Below are 24,583 nucleotides of genomic sequence, written 5' to 3'. Positions count from 1 at the left end.
TCCCCATTGTATATCCATGGCTCCTTTATCATCTATTAATTGACCATATATAGTTGGTTTTATATCTGGGCTCTCTAGTCTGTTCCACTGGTCTGTGGGTCTGTTCTTGTGCCAATACCAAATTGTCTTGATTACTGCAGCTTTCTAGTAGACCTTGAAGTCAGGGAGCATAATACCACAGCTTTATTCTTCCTTTTCAGGATTGCTTTGGCTATTCAGGGTCTTTTGTGGTTCCATATGAATTTTAGAATTATTTTCTCTAGTTCGTTGAAGAATGCTGTCGGTATTTTGATAGGGATTGCATTGAATCTGTAGATTGCTTTAGGCAGGATGGTCATTTTGCCAATATTAATTCTTCCTATCCATGAGCATGGGATGTTTCCATTTATTGGTATCTTCTTTGATTTCTCTCATGAGTGTCTTATAGTTTTCAAAGTATAGGTCTTTCACTTCCTTGGTTAGGTTTATTCCTATGTATTTTATTCTTTTTGATGTGATTGTGGATGGAATTGTTTTCCTGATTTCTCTTTCTGTTAGTTCATCATTAATGTATAGGAATGCAACAGATTTCTGTGTATTAACTTTGTATCCTGCAACGTTGCTGAATTCAGATATTAGATCTAGTAGTTTTGGAGTGGAGTCTTCAGGTTTTATGTTCAATATCATGTCATCTGCAAACAGTGACAGTTTAACTTCTTCTTTACCAACCTAGATGCCTTTTATTTCTTTCTGTTGTCTGAAGGCAGTGGCAAGGACCTCCAGAACTATGTTGAATAAAAGTGGAGAGAGTGGGCATCCTTGTCTTGTTCCCAATCTTAAAGGAAAGCCTTTCAGCTTCTTGCTGTTAAGTATGATGTTGGCTGTGGATTTTTCATATATGGCCTTTATTATGCTGAGGTACTTGCCATATACACCCATTTTCTTGAGAGTTTTTAAATCATGAATGGATGTTGAATTTTGCCAAATGCTATTTTGGCATCTATGGAGATGATCATGCAGTTTTTGTCCTTGTTTTTGTTGATGTGGTGGATGATGCTGATGGATTTTCTAATTGTGTACCATCCTTGCATGCCTGGAATAAATCCTACTTGATCATGATGGATGATCTTTCTGAAGTATTTTTGAATTCGAATTATGAGTATTTGTTGAGTATTTTTGCATCTATGTTCATCAGGGATATTGGTCTTTAATTTTCTTTTTTTGTGGTGTCTTTGCCTAGTTTTGGTATTAGGGTGTTGCTGGCCCCATAGAATGAGTTTGGAAGTATTCCTTCCTCTTCCACTTTTTGGATAATTTTAAGGAGGTTGGATATTATATTAGATCTTCACTAAATCTTTGATAAAATTCAACAGTGAAGCCATCTGGTCCAGGAATTTTGTTCTTAGGTAGTATTTTGATTACCAATTCAATTTTGTTGCTAGCAATTGGTCTGTTCAAATTTTCTGTTTCTTTCTGGGTCAGTCTTGGAAGGTTGTATTTTTCTAGAAAGTTGTCCATTTCTTCTAGGTTATCCAGTTTGTTAGCATATAATTTTTCATAGTATTCTCTCATAATTCTTTGTATTTCTGTGGTGTCCATAGTGATTTTTCCTTTCTCATTTCTGGTTCTGGTTATGTGTGTAGACTCTTTTTCTTCTTGATATGTCTGGCTAGGGGTTTATATATTTTGTTTATTTTCTCAAAGAACCAGTTCCTGCTTTCATTGCTTCTACTGTTTTATTCTTCTCAATTTTATTTCTGCTCTAATCTTTATTATGTCCCTCCTTCTACTAACTTTAGGCCTCATTTGTTCTTTTCCTTGTTTCATTGTGAGTTTAGACTGTTCATATGGGATTGTTCTTCTTTCCTGAGGCAGACCTGTATTGCAATATACTTCCCTCTTAGCACCACCTTCTCTGTAACCCACAGATTTTTTGCATTGTTGAATTATTGTTTTCATTTGTCTCCATATATAGCTTGATCTCTGTTTTTATTTGGTCATTGATCCATTGGGTATTTAGGAGCATGTTGTTAAGCCTCCATTTATTTGTAGGCACTTTCATTTTCTTTGTGTAATTTATTTCTAGTTTCATACTTTTGTGATCTGAGAAGCTAGTTAGTACAATTTCAATCTTTTTGAATTTACTGAGGCTGTTTTGTGGCCTTTTATATGATCTAATCTTGAAAATGTTCCATGTGCACTTGAGAAGAATGTGTATCCTGCTGCTTTTGGGTGGAAAGTTCTGTAGATGTCTGTTAGGTCCATCTGTTCTAATGTGTTGTTCAATGCCTGTGTCTCCTTATTTTCTGTCTGGTTGATTTGTCCTTTGGAGTGAGTGGAGTGTTGAAGTCTCCTAGAATGAATGCATTGTATTCTATTTCTCCTTTTAATTGTTAGTATTTGTTTCACATATGTAGGTGATCCTGTGTTGGGTGCATAGATATTTATAATGTCCTCTTTTTGGATTGACCCCTTTATCATTATGTAATGCCCATCTTTGTCTTTTGTGACTTTCTTTGTTTTAAAGTTTATTTTGTCTGATACAAGTACTGCAACACCTGCTTTTTTCTCCCTTTTAGTTGCATGAAATATCTTTTTCCATCCCTTCACTCTTAGTCTGTGTTTGTCTTTGGGCTTAAAGTGAGTCTCTTGTAGGCAGCATATAGTTGGGTCTTGTTTTTTGATCCATTCAGTGACTCTACGTTCTTTTGATTGGTGTATTTAGACCATTTACATTTAGGGTGATTATGGATAGGTATGTACCTTTTTGCCATTGCAGGCTTTAGATTTATGGTTATCAAAGGTTCTAGGGTAACTTCCTTCTTCCTTACTATCTAAGAATCTAACTTAACTCACTTTGTATGCTATTACAAACACAATCTGAAGGTTCTTTTTTTCCCCCTCTTCTTTTTTTCCTCCCCCATTCTTTTTTTTTGGTATCATTAATCTACAATTATATGAGGAACATTGTTTACCTGGCTCCCCCCTTCACCAAGTCCCCCCCACACACCCCATTACAGTCACTGTCCATCAGCGTAAGATGCTGTAGAATCACTACTCGTCTTCTGTGTGTTGCACAGCCCTCCCCATGCCCACCCCACATTATACATGCTAGTCGTAATGCCCCCTTTCTTCTTCCCCACCCTTATCCCTCCCTTACCATCCATTCTCCCCAGTCCCTTTCCCTTTGGCAACAACATGGATGGAGCTAGAGGGTATTATGCTCAGTGAAATAAGCCAGGTTGAGAAAGACAAGTACCAAATGATTTCACTCATATGTGGAGTATAAAAACAAAGAAAAACTGAAGGAACAAAACAGCAGCAGAATCCAGGACCCACGAATGGATTCCTCCATTTTTTATATATTAGGTATCATATTCTGTACTCTTTGACTATCCCTTTTTATTATCTCTGGTGACACCTATTTAATCTTAGGAACACTTCCATCTATAGCAGTCCCTCCAAAATACACTGTAGAGATGGTTTGTGGGAGATAAATTCTCTCAGCTTTTGCTTATCTGGAAATTTGTTTAATCCCTCCAAATTTAAATAATCTTGCCAAAGTATTCTTGGTTCGAGGCCCTTCTGTTTCATTGCATTAAATATATCACGCTACTCCCTTCTGGCCTATAAGGTTTCTGCTGAGAAGTCTGATGATAGCCTGATGGGTTTTCCTTTTGTATGTGATCTTATTTCTCTCTGGCTGTTTTTAATACTCTGTCCTTATCCTTGATCTTTGCCATTTTAATTATTATATGTCTTGGTGTTGTCCTCCATGGGTCCCTTGTGTTGGGAGATCTGTGCACCTCCATGGCCTGAGAGACTATCTCTTTCCCCAGATTGGGGAAGTTTTCAGGAATTACTTCCTCAAAGTGACTTTTTATCCCTTTTTCTCTTTCTTCTTCTTCTGGTATCCCTATACTATGAATATTGTTCTGTTTGGATTGGCCACAGAGTTCTCTCAGTATTCTTTCTTTCCTAAAGATCCTTTTTTCACTCTGTGCATCAGCTTCTTTGTATTCCTCTTCCCTAATTCCTATTTCATTTATCATCTCCTCCACTGTACCTAATATTTTAATACCCTCCATTGTGCTCTTCAATGATTGGATCCCCATCCTAAATTCTTTCCTGAGTTTTTGAATATTTTCTGTACCTCCATGAGCATGTTCATGATTTCATTTTGAAATCTCTTTCAGGAAGATTTATTCAGTCTCACTCAGTTCTTTCTCTGGTGTTGAGATTTTGCTTTGAATCAGGTTCCTTTGACATTTCATATTTGTATGTGGCACCCTTTAGTGCCCAGAAACTCTACTCCCTGGAGCTGCTCAGCTGCTGGAGCTATGTCGGGGGTTGCAGGAGAGTGCTGCTGGTCCCTGGGGTGATGAAAGAGCTTTTACCTGTTTCCTGGCTGTTATGTCTGTCTCCATTGCCAGAACCAGTGGGCAGAATACACAGGTGTAAGTCTCTATGCTTTGTGTTTGTAGCTGCCATAGGCGGGGCTTCCCTCTGGCTGGCCTGACACCAGGCGGCTGCCAGTTTCTCAGCCAGGTGCAGGCTAATCAGGAGGCAGACACAGCAGGCTGTGTATGATTGTGGGGGACCTGAGAGCTGTATAGCTAGCCAGAGGGATGGAGCGCCTGAAGATCGCTTAAGTTCCCAACCTGCTGGGCAGAGTGCACCCGGACAATTTTGTCTACCTGTCCTTTCTCCTGAGCAGTAAGCTCTGTGCAATCCTTTCCCCTTTAGTAGCCCTCTTGCTGTTAGGAAGTCTGTCAGACTGCCTCCTCAGCTCAGCTGGATAAGAATTTCTGTTTTCCACAAGCAGCTGGAATCTCCATCTCTCCAGGTATTCTGCCTGTCTTAGCTTTCCAACCCCACTAATCACCAGAGCACCACGCAATGTACATTCATGCTCCCAAAGCAGATATCCATGGCTAGGTGTTCAGCAGTCCCAGTCCTCCACTCCCTCCCCACTCTGTTTCTCTTCCTCCTGCTGGTGAGCTGGGGTGGGGGAAGGGCTTGGGTTCCACTGGGTCACAGCTTTGGCACGTTACCCTGTTCCATGAGGTCTGCTGTTTTCTCCAGGTGTACACAGTCTGGTGCAGTCTTCTTTCTGGTTGCTCTTTCAGGATTGGTTGTATTAAATATATTTTCATTTTATATGTGGTTTTGTGAGGAGGTCTCTGTCTCACCTCTCATGCTGCCATCTTTAAATCTCTGCTGCTTTCTTTTTATTATTTCAGCGATATTAGTGCATTTATCTCACACAACAATTCAACAGAGGTTAACACACTGAAAAATAACCTCAATGATATATTTTTAAATATTTAGTCATTGACTTAAGTATAGGCTATTTTGTGCTAGAATTTGTTCTAGGTTCTAGGTATGTATCAATGAGTAAAACAGAAAAGATCCCTGATTTCATGAAGTCTGCATTCTGGAGGGAGAAACAATTAGTAAACAAACAGGGTAAGGTCAGACAGTGATAAGTGCTATGAATAAAATTAAACAAGTAGATAACAGAACAATGGGTGTTGTCTTCATTAGACAGTGATTATAGTCTACTTCATAAAAACAGGGTGGTCAGAGACAGCCTATCTTAGGAAGTGACATCTACACAGAGTTCTGAACATTGAGAAAGAGCCAACCATGTGAAGATCTGGAGGAATAGCATAAATATTGTATATTAAAAAATTGTGTCTCATTATTAATTCTTATTCCAGGATTGGCACAATAGGACTTAAGAAGCTTAAACAGTTGACTTTCTAAAAATAAAGCACAATCCACTGCTAAGACACTTATTTCTCAAATATACTGTGCAGAATATTAAGTTCTGTAATTTTTTTAAGTTGCCTAAGACTAAATATTTAAACATTAAAAAAAACTATATATAAAAGTATATTTGTATGTATATATGTATCAAAATATTTATATAAAAATGAATACTTACATAAACTTAAAATTAGTTAAAATCCTAAATGCGACCACAAAGGTCAACAACATAAAGCAAAAATTGATAAATGTAGTTTTTAACAAAAAGGTGAAAGTGATGAACAGAAAAAACACAAAATAAACATAAGGAAAATCACTGCCACAAATAAGATTCATAGACAAATGACAAACTGAAGAGCACATTTGCTATATTAAAGATTAATAGCTATAACATTTTAAAATATCTTAAAATATGCTACTAAGGAAAAAAAACAAAAACAGGCAATACTCATAAATAATTCACAAAGAAATACAAGTGGCCAGGACACTCATGAAGAAATGTTCAACTACAGTCACAATGAAAGGAATGGTAATGAAAATGGATTTTTTGCAAGAATAGCAAAGATGAAAAAATAGTGACTCAGTTTTGCCCTAAGTACAGAGAAATTTGAATTCACATGTCCTACTGGTGGGAGTGTAAGTTAGAAACAACTTAAAACTTCAGTCAAAGTGTTAGTGAAATTATAAATACTTCAATAATAGTATGAGGCTACCATCAAAACTATGAAGTAGATTTGTATTTAATGACAAAGGTATTTATGATATACTGTTGAATATGCAGGCTGAAAGAAAAAACATAGTTTGATACAATTTATGTAAAATTATGCACAAATTGATAAGTGGAAGTATGTTCACTAGTATTTACAGTGGTTATCAATAAACAGTGGGATTTAAGGTAATATTACTTTTTCTTTGCTTTATAATTGTCCCAAAGGAAGACTTTTAAAAAGGTGTACTAATGGCTAGCAATTCAAATACTTAACAGCAACCATCAACATGGTTTGAATTCTCACTTTGCTAAGCAAGGGGAAGTGCAGTACAGTATTTATGAAAATTGCATAAAGCCAAGACTGTGGTCAACTCTAATAGTGGAACAATTCTCAACTGAGGACTTTCCTATCATTTGTATTACACCATCATTTACTATATGGAAAAATGTAAAGTTACCCTAATACTTACAAAGTGGCATTACTTAATCTTTAGGTCATGTGCCATGGAAAACTTCCTACATTTCTAAGCCAAGAATACTTACCAGTTTCAAAATATATTAAAAATATATAGTTATCAAGACTGTGTGGTACTGGCATAAGGATATATATATATATATATATATATATATATATATCAGTGGGAGAAAATTAAAGAGTTGACAAAAAAAACCATACATTTATAGTCAACTGATTTTCAACATGGAAGACAAGATACTTCAATGGGCGAAAGAATCACTTTTTTCAACAAACAGTGCTAAAACAACTGGATATCCACATGCAAAAGAGCAAAGTTGGACCCCTCTACCTCATAATACCCACAAAAATTAACTCTGAATGGATACAGACCTAAATGTAAGGACTATAATTATACAACTCTTTGTCTTCCACTCTTATATATAATCTTCATAATTTTGGATGAGGCAACAGTTTCTTAAATGACAAGTAAAGCACAAGCAATCAGCCAAAGGAAAGAAAAAGCAGATGTGCTGGACTTCAAGGGAGAAAATATTTGCAAATCATACATACGATAAGGGTCTAGGATCCAGAATATGTAAAAGAATTCTTGAAATTTAACAAAATGATCATTTAAAAATGGGGAAAGGATTTGAACAGACATTTCTCCAAAGAAGATATACAAATGTCCAACAAGTCCATGAAAGACACTTAACAGAATTAGTTAGGGAAATGCAAATCAAAGCCATAATGAGGTATCACTTCACAGCCACTAGGATGGCTATATTAAAACAAAAAACTAACAATAACAAGTGTTGGTGAGGATGTGGAGAAATTAGAACCTTTATATATCTCTGGTGGGATTGTAAAATGGGGCAGCTACTTTGGAAAAAAGGTTAGCAGTTTTAAGAAAGTTAAATATAGAATTGCCATATGTATGACCCAGCAATTTTACTACTGGGTACAAACCCAAAGTAATTCAAAGCATGTTCACAAAAAGACTTGTACACAAATGCTCATAGAAGCATTAAGATATCAGATAGTGGTGGTGATTGCACAACCTTATGAATATACTAAAAACACTTAATTGTACACTTGGAAATGGTGGATTTTATGGTATGTGAATTATATCTCAACTTAAAATGTTTAAAAAAGAATGATGGCAAACTTCTTGTCTGAGACTACATGAGATGGAAGATAATGGAGCAGTATCTTTAAAGCACTAAAATAAAATAAAAATTACAATATAAAATTCTAAGGCTAGCAAAAATTTTCCAAAACTGCAAGCTACGACTTCAAGACTTACTATAAATCTACAGTAATCAAGGCAGTGTAATATTGGCATAAATATAGACATATAGGTCAATGGAATAAAACAGCCCAGAAACAGAACCAGTTACTGATCTTCAACAGAGATGCCAAGTTAATTCAATAGGGTAAAGACAGTTGCCTCAACAAATGATCTTGAATAAACTAGAGAGTTATGTGGATAAACATGAACCTCAGTATTTACATTCATAATACATATAAGTTAACTTAAATTGTATCACAGATCTAACTGTAAGAGCTTTAAGAGAAAATCTTTATGATTTTCTATGAGGCAAGGACTTCTTAGATGGGGCACAGAAAGTGTGAAAATGAAAAAAAAAATCAGTAAGTTGGACTTCATCAAAATGTTAAACTTTTGCTCTTTCAAAGACACTATTAAGAAAAAGGTAAGCCACTGACTGAAAGCATCTGCAAACATGTATCTGATAGAAGACATAAAAAGCTCTTACAACTCAGTAAGATGAAACACAACCCAATAAAAAAATGGGCAGCCCTGTGAGACATATTTTCTAATGGCATATTTTCTCCCCACAAAGTTAACAAAACTGTTAAAACAATAATTTCAGAACTTTGGAAATTGACCTAAGGCATACAGGAAGATGAGAAACATTCACTGACGAAAACCTACTTAACCTTAGTAAAAACAGTTGGAGTCTGGCATTTTAGCCTGGAGCAGCTACCTTCTACCGCTCACTGCTTCCCCACATACAATCCCCCAACAACTTCCGAAGTTCTGTGGCACTGCAGTTCTACCAGTGGGGCAGGCTGTGAGGACCTGTGGCCTTCGTGCTGGAGGGGGGTGAACTGATTTGGAGTAAAATGTGGGAAAAACTCATGCTCAAGGTTGTTGTAGGAAACACTATCAATCTAGGTGGCAATTAAGGAAGGCCAATGCTTCCCTGTAGCTAGCCTGAGGTTGAGATACCGATTGTGGCAAGAAACATAAACAGCAACAAAAATTTAAGTTATCTGGGGATTAGATAACAGTGACTGAGCCTCCAACATATCCTGGGATGGGATGGTATGTATGTCTGCATGCATATAACCCAGCAATTATACTTTTAAGTACTTACCAAGACAAATGAAAAATACTATGTTCACAAAGACTTGAAGGTGAATGCTCACAGAAGCATTATTTGTAATAGCCAAAAAAGTAGAAATAATCCAAATTTCCATTAACTGGTGAATGAACAAATTGGTATATCCATACAATAGAACAGTATTCAGCAAAAATAAGAATTATTAATACATGGGTGAACCTCAGAAACACCATTAGGTGAGAGAAGCCAGATGCAAAAGACCATTATTTTGTATGATCCCGTTTATATGAAATATCCACAAAAGGGAAATTATGGTCAGAGAATGCACATTAGTAGTTGCCTAGGACTGGAGGAGGGGGAAATGGGGAGTGATTGCTAACAATATGAAGTTTATTTATGGTGATAAATATTCTAATATTAGACAATGTTGAGGACTGCACACCTCTGTAAATATACTAAAAACCATGGAATTATATCTTTACATGCTGGATCTTATGGTATATAAACTGTACCTAAACAAAACTTCAACAAAGACACAGGAATGGCAAACGGGCATGTAAAAAGATACTTAATGTTATTAGTGGTTAGGTAAATTCAAATTAAACATGAGATATCACTACATACCCACTATAAAAATTTTTTAAATTGACAACATCAAGTATTGACAATAATGCAGCAAAACCCTCATGCACTGCTGGTAGGAATGTGAAATGGTACGTACCATCACTCTGGAAAACAGTTGGCAGTATCTTATAGAGTCAAAACAAGTATTAACCATACAAATCTGTAATTCCACTCCATACAAATTCCAAAATGTATTTATTCAACAGAAATGAAATCACATGTTCACATAAAGATTTATATATAAATGTTCACAGCCACTTTATTCATAATAACCCCAAACTAGAAATAGCCCAGATGTCCACCACTAGGAGAATGGATAGCCAACTGTAGTTATAGTCATACAATGGAATGCTACTCAGCAATAAAACACTGATGCAAGCAACACTGATGCCTCTCACAGATACCCTGAGCAAAACAAGCCTTACACAAATAAAGTATACACCTATTTCTAATCTAATAGTGGCACAAAGCAGCTCAGTGGCTGCCTGGGACTGAGGATGGATGGGTGGGAACTGACTACGAAGGGCTTGAGGAAATTTTTTGGGGTGATGGAAACATTCTCTATCTTGGTTGTGGTGGTGATAGTTACACAGGCATATATGTATCCAAACTCATCAGTTTGTACACTTAAAATGGATGTTTTTTAATATACACTTAAAATGGATGTTTTTTAATATAATAAGTAAATTATAACTTATTAGAGTTGCTTTTTAAAAATGTAAAGGAAAAAATTTTATTAGAAATATAATATCACTCTTCAGGAAAAAGGCCTCTCAAAAATGGAAATTAGTTAACAAATCTGTGTCTGGCATCTCCACTGCAGTCCTAGTTTGTAGTACTTTCATCTGTTTTCACCTTTGTTTTAGCAGTATTGTCACATTCCAGGGTCTGGCACAAGTATACAACTGCACAAATGGAGTATTTTCTGATGATTTTAATTATCTAATGCCTTGAAAGATCTGACACAAATGCTTACTTAAGAACTAGGTTTCACACACCCATGTTATTTATGTATTTGCCATGCAATTCCTGATTATCAACTTTTGCTAGGAATACTGAACCATAAGCTCCCTAAGAACAGAAACTATCTTTTTTTCTTTCCCACCAGTGTACATACACTGTCTCATACAGTATCTTACATACAGCAAATGTTCAATAAATATGTGCTAACTGAATGAACCAACACTTCAGTTCCCCCTGCACTCTATTCAGTTAACTCCCATACATTCTTCTTCAGAGTGAGAAGGCTTCTAAAGATTACCAATATAACTCTAAGAATGAAAACCAGACTACAGTTACTCCCATACCGTTTCCCACATGGCTTTCTAGTGATTGATGGGATTTAACAGAATGTTACTTTTGAACTATTAACTGCTACACTTCTCATTCCTTGATTCTTGGTTGCTTATGGCAACTTGCTCAGTGACTGACTGGCAGTTGAGGCTTCAGTAGGGAGAGGCAGTGAGGATAACACAAAGACATCGTTGCTTAATTCTGAGTCTCAAAATTGAGTTTTTTAAAGCTAGAGACAAAAGCCTGAAAGCCACAGCTTTTGATTTGTCCAAGCTATGTGCTGGAGGCAGAAAGGGCTTTCAGGAATCTACAAATTTTTGCTGTGCAAATCAAGCATATGAGTCTGGCCGAATCAGGCAGTTTATTCTATGAACCACAGAGCTGGGAAGAACACATAATGATACAGGAGAAGTTTTCTCATTCAAAAATAGCCAAGAGTTTAATCAAGCAGGGAAGAGAATTGGAGGGGATGTAAGCTAGAGCTTAGTTGCAGAGGTCTGAGACATGCTTGGCACTGGCCTCCCCAAAGGCTGACACCCTATTCTGGGTGTGTGTGAGAAAACCCCAAATAAAAGTTGTACACTGGCTATACAACAGGATCAGATCACAGTGATTCACTCAGGATCTCTGGCGTGGGGTCAAGGCTTTAAAAGCTGCCTCTGCCTTCCTTTCCTACCTCCTGAGTTGGCTGAATCTTTATTGACAGGTATTGAGAATCACTGGCTTATGGGGACCCAAAAGCAGAAGAGTACAATATCTGTCTTCCCGTGATGTACCCATCCTTGTAGACAAACTCCTCAGCAATCCCTCTCCGACTCCTTTCAACAGTGGGCTTCAGCACAGAATCCCCACAAAAACTAGGGAGCATCTTGCTGAAGACAGCTTTCACTTGACTACTGATCACTCTCAAGCTAGATTTTGAAGATTCTCAGTTTGTGAATGAGGGTCTGGTGGACAAATTTAGCAGTTTAGGCAGGGGTGTGGTGAAATACTGCTAGAAGGTCTGAAACTGAAGAAACTATCCCCGCAGGGAACACCTCAGACTAATGCTACTCATCAGCACTGCTCACAATTCCTGCTGCTCATTTGGCTAAAACTCCACAAACATACAACTACAGAACTGACTGGTTATTCAGAGCCTATGTGTCCTCACCAAAAAATTGTAATCACAACAAAAGCCAGTGATATCTGTGAAAGCACATGAAGATTCATTAGGCCATCAAGTTTTCCAAGGTATTTCCAGCCCTTTACACTGAAAAATTCAGAAACTTGGCCTCAATTTAGTAACAACATTGGACCAGCCTGATCATGATAGTAGCTAAATTAACTTTGAGAGACCCAGACTTCAAAAAATTTCAGGTAACGATAGATTGAAGTGGGAACCAACCTCCCAGAGTCATCTAGATCTGTGTCCAGTATGGTAGCTATTGGTCATGTATTACTCAAGTGCGTAAAATGTGAATAAAGATGTGCTTATAAATATGAAGTATACACCAGATTTCAAAGACTGAAAAAAAAAAGACATAAAAATCTCTCATTGATAATTTTTATACTGATTACATGCTAAAATGATAATAACTTGGCTATTTAAATACCCTCAGAAGGCTTTTAGCCTTTCCAATGTTTGAGTTCCAATAATGAATGAACTATATGCCATTTGACTTCCTTAATGGATATCCTCTGAATATTTAGATAATGAATACACTTAACAATTACAAATTTAACATTTCAATTATTAATGAGCAACTCTGAAAGGCTCATGACATACAGTTATTTGATATTTTTCTGAAATACAAATTTACATTAGTAACACTGTGCAGTTTGTCATCAGTTACCCAGCTCCTAAATGTTAAGCCAATCAGAAAGCATTTAAATGACAATCTGACCTTCTTAGGAAGATAATTTTTGGTCATGTACTTTTTAAATCTCATAAAATAATGAACATTCAATTCAAAAGTTCACTGAAAAGAACCACAGAAATAAGGCACTACATGGGGGATTTTAACAACTTCATCTTATAATTACAACACCATTAAGGTACTACAGAAAAATTGTTTTTCTACATCTTATGTGGGAAATCAAATCTTAAATCATGTGGTGATACTTATGAATATAAGGTTTTTTGACATTTTAGGACAATTCCCTTTTGGGTGTTCAGTTTCCATTATTCCCACAGGACTTGTTTTGTAGGAATTCCTGGTCTAGGAAGTTTCAAATTATCTACAGGGGCACCGCTGCACAATGTGGAGAAACTTGTGAAAGCTTGATTGGTTCCCATATAATTAGGGAATCTGAGGAGAACCGACTCAACTCCTTGACCTAATACAAGGATATCCTAAGGTTTCTTCTGCTGCTTCTTCAGAAACTAAATGTAAGCTTATCAATCCTCATTTTCTGTCCTTCACTAAACGAAGATCATGATGCAGACAGCAGCAACCCATAGCCTTCCAGGAACTGACAGGCCTCTCTGGCCCTCCTCTTTGCCTGGCCTGCCCCAGCAGCAGCAGCCACCAGGACAACAGGGTTCATCCTCTTGTCTGTTTGCTTCTACAAAGACTCTGCTTCCAACAGTAGCAGCTCACTTCTGTTGTGAAAGTGTAAGAAGACTGGTATAATGAAAGGGTATGGGACAAATGAACCAGAGAAAACCTGAAGAATGCTTCAGAGTGTATCTCAGCACTTCACCGAAAAAGCCTGGGAAAGCATGGCCCCATTGCCACAGGCATCTGAGTTTCAGGGGGGATGGGGGCAGTGATGGAAGAGGTCCAACTCAACCAACCTAGACATGGCTCATTAGCTCAGTGCTAATTCATCACACACTTATTGACTCTGCTGACAGTGTTGGCAACATCTGTGTCTCGACAAATCCTGGCCTCTTAATGGCTACACACATATACTATTCACTTTCTCACAACTTGCCAACTATTCCTGTCTGGCTTCTGTTTCAAGGCTCTGCCACAAGTTTAAGATTTAATTCCTTCATGTTAGAATTAGTGTTCTTTATCTGTATTTTCCAGGAGATAGTTCTGGCATAATCAGCTTCCTCAGGTAGAGATTATACTGTCCTTAAGATTCAACCCTATAAAATCTGGGAAGAGTACAACTCCCCAGAAAAGTTTTGGTCTTGTCTTTCATCCCTTATATCTAAATGATTACCAAGATGGCTTAATTCTACTTTCTGATCTTTAAGTTCTTCCACCTTTGCTTTCCCTATTGACATTGCTTTAGTTTTGTCCCTCATCACTTTGCCTAAATTACAGTAAATATTCTAAGAGGTCTTTCTGCCCTCTATAGTCTCATCCCTCTCTAATCTGAAGGGTAGATCTGATTATCTTTTTTCCTGTTTAAAATCATCCATAATTTGGCACACACATCCCTTCATGATATGTCACCTGTTTACCTCTCCAGACATAACAACTCTCCAAGAATGTCATACTTACTCGTGTGATGCTTTCTGCCTTGGCGATACCCTTCCCAAATGTGCTACTCCACATGTCCTTTTCTCCATGTCTCTTACAGCTATGATCTATTAGTTCTTAAAGACTTACTTAATCATCGTTTTGACTCATCTGAGTTTAACAACCCTCCTCACTACCTCCACTATACCGGGTATACATCTATCACTTGTGTGTTTGTTTACTTGTTTGCTTCACCCACTGAAGACTAAGTTCCTAGAGGTCATCTATCCTTGATTTGTATACTCTTGGTTCCTAACAGTCCACAGAACCCAGTAATGCTTAATATATATATATAATTGCTGAACTAGTAAATCTGTAGATATTAGCAAGAGGGAAGATCAGAATCCACAAGGTTCACTATTATACTTAGGCTTCTTGAACACATCAGTGAAGGTCTAAGACACTACTCCAATACTTCATAAGAATAACAAAAATTATTTATTTATAGATGGGCACAAATATTTTTATTGTTTATAATAACTGCTAACATTATTAAATGCTTACTATGTCTCTGTTGTATATAGGTACTTTCCCATTTAATCCTCACAACAACCTTGAGGTAGGTAGCAGTATTACCTCTTTGTACAGGCAAAGGCAAGGCACAGAGAAGCGTCTCACAAATGTCACAGAGATGGCAAAACCAGGCAGGCTGGTCCCAGAACCCATGCTTAATTAACACTATGCTAAAAAATCCAATACCCCTTAGCAACATGAAAACTGCCTTCAAAAGACTAATTATTCCCCTTTTTAAAATATAATGGAATGCTAGTAAATACAATCTAGATTTTAGAAGTTATGACTGCACACTGACAGACCATCACTCCCCAAAACTTGATAGCTCTCCAATCACATTTCAATTACAAAACTTACAAATGGGTTTTATACTGGTAATTTATAAGTACATCTTTACTTATGATTAAGATAATGAAGAAAGCTATCTTTTTTCATAATTCTCCAGTTTTATTGTAATGCACTGTCAATGTCTAATCAGAAGGGTGGCTATGACAAAGTTCCTTGAAAGCATTCTTCTTTTATTTTCTACTTCTAAATAATGGGAAAATTTGGCAAGATCATTTGGAAGTTTTATTTATTAAAATATCAACAATGAATTATTCCATTTAGGTTTAGAACATACTAACACAAGTTGTTTCTAATACATTTTCTGTATTTCTTATGATTGACACTTTTGTTACCTTATTTAACAGGAAAATATTTTCTAATAGGGGAAATTATGAACAAAGCAACAGAGGTAAATATCTATTATTACCATGATTTTTCAAACAGAGAAATTCATATAGTCTCTGCAAAGAAATAAAATGTAATGGACTGCTTTAAGAAAAATTAGTATCACCATCAAATTCCGAAATCTCTTTCATAGCTCCCTACAGGATCTGCTCAATGTTTATTATATGCACACAGGTGCTTGAAATGCTATTAACAAGTGAAGTAACCTTTTCAAGATGCTGGTACCAGGTTCACTGGTAACAGAGTCCCAGCAGAACTGTGAGTCTATAAAGACAAGTCATCAGTACCTATCAGTCTCAGTATGATTGAGGGAAGACATTAGAATTTAGTAATAAGATAAATCAGTCACTTCTGGTTCTAAGATTTGGGGGGGCTTGACAGATGCCTCACCATCCAGGGCAGAGCTAAGCAGCACAGTGTTGGTTAATAAATAATAATCACTTTAAAAAATTTCATTTATATCTGGGATGTGAGTTTATGCCATGCTGCTTGCTCTTTGCCTCTCTATAAACAAACAATCAACAATCTCTGTTATTAGCCACTGGTCTAAAATTAATGATGGCTCAAATATTTGAAAATATGCCAACTCTCCAAATATAGTAATGCTGCCCTTTCAACTGAAACTTACTATCAACATATCTGGTTTTCTTCGATGGCTTTTACTTCCCAAAGAGAATCAGCTGACTTAAAAGAGCAGGTATTTCCCATTCAATACAGGAATTTTGTGATCTGAAAAGAATATTCAGTTTCTTTGTTTAAGCACAGCCTTCACAGAATATGGTACTCAAAGTATTATCTGAGTAAATTATTACCAAAAAAGCTGTTCCTGCATAAGAATCACTACTAGGAGTATACAAAGTAACAATTTCTTCTAAAGAAATGTAGCAATTCAGTTTGAGAATGAAAAGAGCTGGGTAGAGAAGAAAAGTAGACAGTAAAACATAATTTAACTATCGTTATTCACAATATAGCAAATTAAAAAATCAGAAGTTACATACTTCAGAAAAAAAGGGAAATGGGCAAAAGACAAAATATTGGTATTCTAGAATTTTTTTTTGAACTTAGAAACTATCTCTACTGTAAACAGGGACATTTCACATATAACCACCCATTGTCAATATGTATGGGAGTTCACCCAGGATAAACCAAATTGTAAGAAAATGAGCTAGACAACTTCCTGCAACTAACAAATTTACTGGTATTTAAAAAGCAATATTTACCTCTACCACGTTTACAAAGTTCCCAATAATGTGATTTAGATGGAAACTTCTCTGTGAAGAGTAAGATGATTTTGATACTATTATCAATGCATAATGTGGATGTCAATCAGATGGTAAATTCAATTATTTTTAAATTTTAAAGACGTTTCATGCTTTATTCAGATGTAGCTTATTGTTAGAAATTTCCCTTCTTCAACACTACAAGTTAGTAAATAAAATTAGGTAATATTTACATTGAATTTACAGTCTTGTTTATTTAAAAGAATATCCCTTAGTCTTGCTATATTAAATGATTTTGCTCTTAAACTTCACTATACCTAAATTTAGAAAGTAAAGTAAGCTTTGGAAAGGAATCTGTCACTTTCACTAGCTCATTTAAACTGAAACCTTTTCAAAATACATATTGCAAATAAGCTGAGGGTGCTCCTCAGGCATTTTTGGGCTACATTCTAATACAATGTTTAGTGGGTGAAAACTAAAATAACTGTGTAACATTTAAAGAAAATATAAGACTTGCACTAAGAAACCAAAACCTATATAGTATGCAACAGTTAACAAGACTATTTAAATGTTTCAGCTACCACAAAAAAAGGTTGTAAAAATCATTATTTATATTTCAATTATAAAACACTGCTCTTAAAACATAATGTGTACCTGATTTATAATCACATATGAAAAACACAGATAAGACTATATACTTAGTCTAATTTGTACAGCAAAGAGTCAAAAGTAAGAGCATAATTTTACTATCTCTTATACAATCTGGCACACACACACAAAAAAAGACGAGGAGTCAAAATTGGCAATAAATCCATTATGAAGAGTGGCACAAAGTGAAATTTCAGAACATACTGCTTTCTATATACTCAAGGGTGATCTTATTTCAAAAAAGTATTTACAAAGATTCTAGAAAGCTATAGCCAACCTGATAACCTAGGCTTTCAATCCTTATCTCCATAATATTCAGTTGTCAGTAGTTTCAGCTATACATTTAAATATCTAATGTGATTTTATATCCTACTTACACTATTCAGTGTCTGCATATAGATTTACAAATATGTAAGTGACATTATATAGAATATTACACTTACAACATTTTCTGGAAGTGTAACTTTGAAAAAAAACTGGATCATCTGGGATTTAAAAATATTTTCTTTTAAAAATTCTAAATTCTTTTTAGGAAGTCATTTAATGGAGACTGAATTAAAGTAAAAAATGCTAACTTCTATAAATTTGAAAAGGGATTGCTATAAGTAGATTTAAGTAAATACTGTTCTAGACAAATATAATAATCAAGGAGCACTTTACACTAACTGACAAACACTGAACTTTCTTTGAAATCACAAGAGCTTCTGTTTCAGCAACTGCAGCACAGAACATTAATGACAAGCAGGCTAAGTGAGCAAGTGTGTGAGAAGTATGGTACAGGACAAAAAAGGAAAGGTGAACTTAAGCCAACCACGTTTTTAAAAGTCTATGAGTAAATTTTATCAGAAAACCAACTTCCAGGAGAATACTAACAGTTAGCTACCACAGCTATAGTAAATCTTTTCCTTTAGGAATGGAAGACAACATAATAATTCTAATCACAACAATATACTAGTAGTAGGAAAAATGAATGATTCACATTGTAAGAGGTGTAGAGTGTGTGTGTGTGTGTGTGTGTGTGTGAAAGCTTACAAAAGTGAAATGTGAAATAAAATGGATTCATATTAACATTTCATGATAACAAAAAAAAATTTAAGAAAAGAATATTTTCCTTGAGGAAGAGTATTTTCCATAACTGGTTAAAAAAGCACCTGTGAGACCGTGCTGTCAGCTGTTATAATGGAGGTTTTGGATTTTTATCAATTGCAGCATAAAAAAAGGCATTTCACAGCATAACTTCAGGGAAAATGTTATCTAGTCTAGAATTACACAGAAAGCAATTAAAAACTTTAAATTGGTAATACATACATTTTTCTGGGTAGCAGCAGTTGCTCCTGTATGCACCGTTTTAAAAAATAACAAAACAGAAGCAATAGAATAGGGAAAAATTTAAGAGTAAAAGTAGCAGCATTAAATAGAAAAGCAAATGTTTAAATATATTAAAGAAAGCTTAAAATAAGGGAACAGTACTGTGCAACTTTCAACTATACCAAATAAAGTGCACTGCTTAAATGTTTACTGATAACATTTTCCCTATATTGAAAACATGAAATCTACTTATTGGTATTTTTGATATTAAAAAAAAAAAGACATTCACTATTGTAGCCCTGATAGCTGTCTTCCAGTATTTTTTAACCATTCAGATGTATTTTGTGGAATATTTATTCACATAATTTTGTTTAATACATTTCTTTCTACATAAACTGAATTTAAAAGTATAACATTTTCAATTACAATAATAACACATTAATAAATTATAAATTAACAAAATCTTCATATTTGCTTTAAAAAAATCATTTATGAAAGGCTAACCTCCAAATTATCTGGAAAATTGAAGATGCAAATTATTATAAATCTGGCATCCCAATTAAATTCTGATCTTTAAAAGTATATAAAATGTACCTCAAATTATTCCAAGTTCCACTCAAGAAAATTTTCTTTTACCCTTTCCATAAGTTATTAAATTTACAACCTGCTAAACATTTTACCCAAACATGGGAAAACTGTCTGGAGATGCAAAACACAATAAAATAATTACATGAAAAGAACAAAAATACCCGTTAAAACAACGTTATTGTAGCTGGCAGCAATTAAAATTGGTAATTCATGTATTTTTTTTAAAAGTTGCATAGCTGCAAGATGATTCATTGCTGATTAACTGTGGAGCAGTTTTACTTAAGAAGAAACAACATATTTAAATAAATAGCAATTCAGTAGACAATCCTGGATTTAATTAATTAAAATGTAATTATGTAACTTGATTTACTCTTTGGACTGCATCCTGATAATCCTAAAACTTTAAGATATTAACATATTTCAGCTTTCCTATGCAGAAGTCTATTTTCCACTCTTAGGGGAAAAAAAAAAAGAACTTGAGATCATAGCCTACATTTCAGAGAATGTTTTACTGCTTGATTACATTTCTTGGTTTCACATTGAAGACTTTATAAGAAGTAAATTATGTGGGTCCTCAATTTAGGAATAGGTGAATGCAGAAATATCATGTTGGGGAAAATAGAGACCCCAAACAAAAAAACAAATCAAAACACAAGTAGTTGCACAGCTCTAAAGAACTTAAAAATCAACTTTTAGATCAGTTAACTTTGGCATCTCCGAGAGTTTATCAGTATTACCTATGTAGATGACTGTTAAGGGATGTGCAGCATTTTCAAACTCCCTGTGTGTCCTTTATATGCATGTTTGGTACAATGTGTTCTGTAGCAATTGTCCTCTCTTCAGCAGAATTTATTTTGTTGTAAGATTGTCCATCTCTGCTTTACCAAGTCTCACAGAACTCAAGATTTCTGGCTGAGTATTCCTGCGTTTTTGTTTGTTTTTCCAGAGACAGATCTTCATATCCTCTTGGTTTTTCAAGCATCTTGAAAAGACAAGAAAACCTGTGAAAACATAGATATTACGAAGGTTAAGCAAGTGGTCTATAATCAGAATACAAATAAAAACATCCATTTCCCCAGAAATATTTTTTTAGTGACTGTAAATTTTCATACATTTACTAACTCAAAAACTCCTAAAATCAGTGTTCTGCAAAAGAATCAATTAAAGCTTACAATAGATACAAAAAATAGCCACTATATAACAGTCACTAGCCCTTCACAATAAAGATGACACTGAAGTACAGAAAACACACACATATAATTTACTAATTTCTCCCCAAATGTCTAAAAACCTCAAATTGAAAATTAAACTACTACCTACCTAAGTCCTTAGATATTCATATATCGCTACTTGGGGCCAACTTTCAAATTCCTATGCTGAAGAATATCAGAAATGCTGCATTTGCTACTGCATTTTTTTTTTTGTTAATGTTTTAACAATACTAATTCCTCTTCATACCCATATACTTCTGAGACAGCAAAAGGGATAAGAAATATTTATCATTTGACAAATAAAAGCAGTCAGAACAGAACAAAAATGTGAAAGACTAAAGATATTCCAGTCTATACATTCTTGAAAATGACTGAAGACCCATAGAGCAGACTCCATAGATTGTGATTTCTGAGGGCAGCTGCTCCTAAACTCAGGTTCTATATACAAAAATAAATAAAAAGATAATACTGATACATAAGGTAAAGAAACTGAAATACTGTTTAAGACCAACACACATACATATTGACCTCTGAGATGAGATGAATGTTTCACATATCCCATCCCTAGTTTGACACTGAAGGGAAATTTTAGCCAATTGGGCCATGAAATAAAAAGCTGTAAAATTCTACCTCACACGAACAAGTTTATTGACTCCAGCAAAAGACAAATTTTACCCATAGGTGGAAAATTGTGCCATATTACTTTGATAAATAAAATACTAAGATAAAAATTTCATTTTATTAGCACTGGTTTTTAGAACTTCCCTAAAAATACGACTTGACTCTATAGCATCTTACAATGCTGATGGACTGTGATTACAATGGGGTGTGGTGGTGGGGTCTTGATAATATGGGTGAATGTAGTAACCACAATGTTGCTCATGTGAAACTTTGATAAGATTGTCTATCAATGATACCTTAATAAAAAGAATTAGAAAAAAAAATATTATAGTTTCAGCCAGTTTTAATTTATTGGCCATGGCACTGAAGACATTCCAAAGCATTCCCCTCCATAAAAAAAAAAAAATCTTTTTCACAATGAAATGAAAGCATATGTGCTCATATACTCAAAATACCACTCTAACACCACACTTTCCTTACACAGCCATCTTATCCCAATTCATATTTCAAAAGTGTCAAGATACGATCTGAATAACCTCACAGTAAAAGGTTTGAAAGCTGACAGTCTTCTAGTATCTAGAGTTTACCAAGGCTTTCACATTTCACATGCCATGACTCAACTGTTATTATGACAGAGGTCTCAATGTTAAAGTTTTTACTTCAGTTACTATAGCTACTATTCAATTATCTAAAATGTCCTTCATCAATATTCTAATCTGCTATTAAATTATCCTCATTAAGAGCAACAGAATTCCCTGTGTTTATTATCTCAATACCTCAAATTTAAGACCAGGAGTTACTGAAATAAAAGGAAGTGGGAGACAGCACTAGACTAGACCTCAGGGCTATTATCTGCTCTAGTTCCCTGCCTTCGGTCTTAGCCATTCAGAAAAGACTGCCATCTGTTACTGTCTTGAATCTCTGAACACAAAGACTCTGATTCCTGAAACAATTCCAGGATTGGCTAAAATGTTGACGTAAAAACCCAATGCTTTATATAATTTCTGCAAGACTTCTCAAAAAAGCTTTTCATATATATGAAGAAAGCAATTAACTATTTTTTCAAAGGCAAATGATGTATTTAATTCACTTCGTGGAACATAAAAAGCAATACTCAAGTTGAGGTTATCATTCAATTCACTGTACATTTTCAGATAATGCAGAATCATGAATAAGCTATATTAGAGCAGAACAAACACTGTATTTGGTTTAAAATTCACTTTTTTTCTTTTTGTCTACTATACAGAGAGAGGTACTGCATTATATGCCAAGGATACAAAGATCAAAGATTAAACTGAATGAATGAACCCATGAAGCAGTTATTTGAATAAAATGCTCCTACTTAATAACAGCAGAGTAGCTAACATGGACAGTGTTTGGAGCCAGAATGGATGGGTTCAAGTCCCACCTCTACCAAGGATCGAGCTATGTGACCTTAACAAGTTTCTTAACCTCTTTATCACTTAATTTCCTCATCTGCAAAATAGAAATGGTGAGTTCTGAGCTCAAAGGGTTGTTTTAATAATCAGGTGAGTTATTAAAAGATGTACAACTAAAAAATATATATATATATATATATTTTCAGTGTTAAAAAAAAAAAGATGTACAACTCTTAGAACAATGCCTGGCCATAATGATGGAATATAAATGCTAACTACTGATTATAATTACAGTATTATATTGCACTACCTAAGACCATACCTGGAAGTATGGATAAGAATATGAAATTTGATTTTGTTTGCTAAAGATGTTGGACTGTTGATACAACTTGCTTCTTAAAGTTATGGAACTTCATTACTCTGACCCTCAAGTTTCTCACTGGTAAAGTGGGATCATGACATTGTACTTCATGGTTTTTTTAAGGTATTAAACTAAAATTAAACAGTCTAATGTGTTTTAGAGTACCAAAAATGTAAAAGTTACTCAATATGTGCCTCTCTTCAGGAATCAAGAAAGCTGTTCTTCACCTTTTTTATGTGTGTTTTCAATACAGAAATCTAACACATCTGGAATACACACACACACACAACCCCCTTGATGAATAAATGAATGAATAAAAATGGTGGCTGAGAATGTATAATTCAGTTAACACTTTAAAAAGTAATTAGAACATGAAAATTACCTGAAACAGGAAGCTGATGCTTAATCTGAAGGGTGCTCAGGGCAAGATCTATTTACTTCAAACCATTCATCTATGCAGCTAGGAAAGAACAAAAACAGAAAAATTCAAACACGTTTAGTTAGATATGACAGTCATAATAAAAATGCTTAACTTTAATATATCTTCACAGAAAAATAATTCAGTATTTTAAATGATCACATTTGGCATATATAAGTGAAAGATAAGGACATGTTCATTGCATTATGATTATTCTAAGCAGTTAAGAAAATAATCTTTGCAAAATTATGCTATGAAGTACTTTAAACAGATCAACCATTACCAAAAGAAGTTACCAAAAAGTTTAATCAGAACAACCACTACTCTTTACCAATATTCAAAATTAAATGACAAAGCTGGACAGATATTTTTCTTCAAAATAGTTATTCATTTATGCAAATATCAATCTGTTTACACCACCTGTCAATGAAATAAAAAATAGCCTTTAAATGTAATTCTTGATAATACTGCATCATTTTCAAAGACCATATTTATATGTATTATTTTAATTCTATCCTGTTCTGTAATACATATACTTACAAAATTCTATTTGCACTTATAAACTATTTCCTGACTTCCTAGAAATTAAGTATCAGGGTGCATATAATTATCCTGATTGTAGATCTGTACTGTCCAATGCAGTACAAATCACATGTGGCTATTTAAATCCATTAAGATTAAATGAAAGAAACAGTCACCCTAGCCACATTTCCAGTGCTCAAAAGCCACATGGCTAATGGCTATTTTACAAGACAGCATAAAGAACATGTCCATCATCACCAGGGTCTTTTCCAAAACCCCAGACCCTTTTCACATAAATTGCTATCAATAGACATTATTTAAATATTATATTCCCTTGTCCCAACTCCAGAAAGTTCTACTTCACTGTGATAAATGATAAACCTGTCTTATCATTTGTATGAGTC

The 24,583-nt window shown here is 34.9% G+C and overlaps 1 protein-coding gene across 1 annotated transcript in view; it reads right to left on the bottom strand.

The window, feature by feature from the left end:
* Positions 1-15,727: 15,727 nt before the first annotated feature.
* The window catches only part of ZNRF2 (zinc and ring finger 2), a 101,898-nt gene continuing 93,042 nt past the window's right edge, over positions 15,728-24,583 (bottom strand). Inside the window, exons 4-5 of the mRNA XM_036897335.2 lie at positions 23,622-23,699; positions 15,728-20,668 (exon numbers count right to left, since the gene is read on the bottom strand). Of these exons, the coding sequence (XP_036753230.2) occupies positions 23,642-23,699 (58 nt within the window). The 3' untranslated portion in view covers positions 15,728-20,668; positions 23,622-23,641. The remainder of the gene's footprint in view (positions 20,669-23,621; positions 23,700-24,583) is intronic.

Source organism: Manis pentadactyla, chromosome 7, assembly GCF_030020395.1.
Source record: "Manis pentadactyla isolate mManPen7 chromosome 7, mManPen7.hap1, whole genome shotgun sequence".
In the NCBI taxonomy this organism is placed as follows: Eukaryota; Metazoa; Chordata; class Mammalia; order Pholidota; family Manidae; genus Manis; species Manis pentadactyla.
The sequence above is the reverse complement of the archived record's forward strand: the minus strand, read 5'-3'. Positions and strand labels throughout refer to the sequence as shown.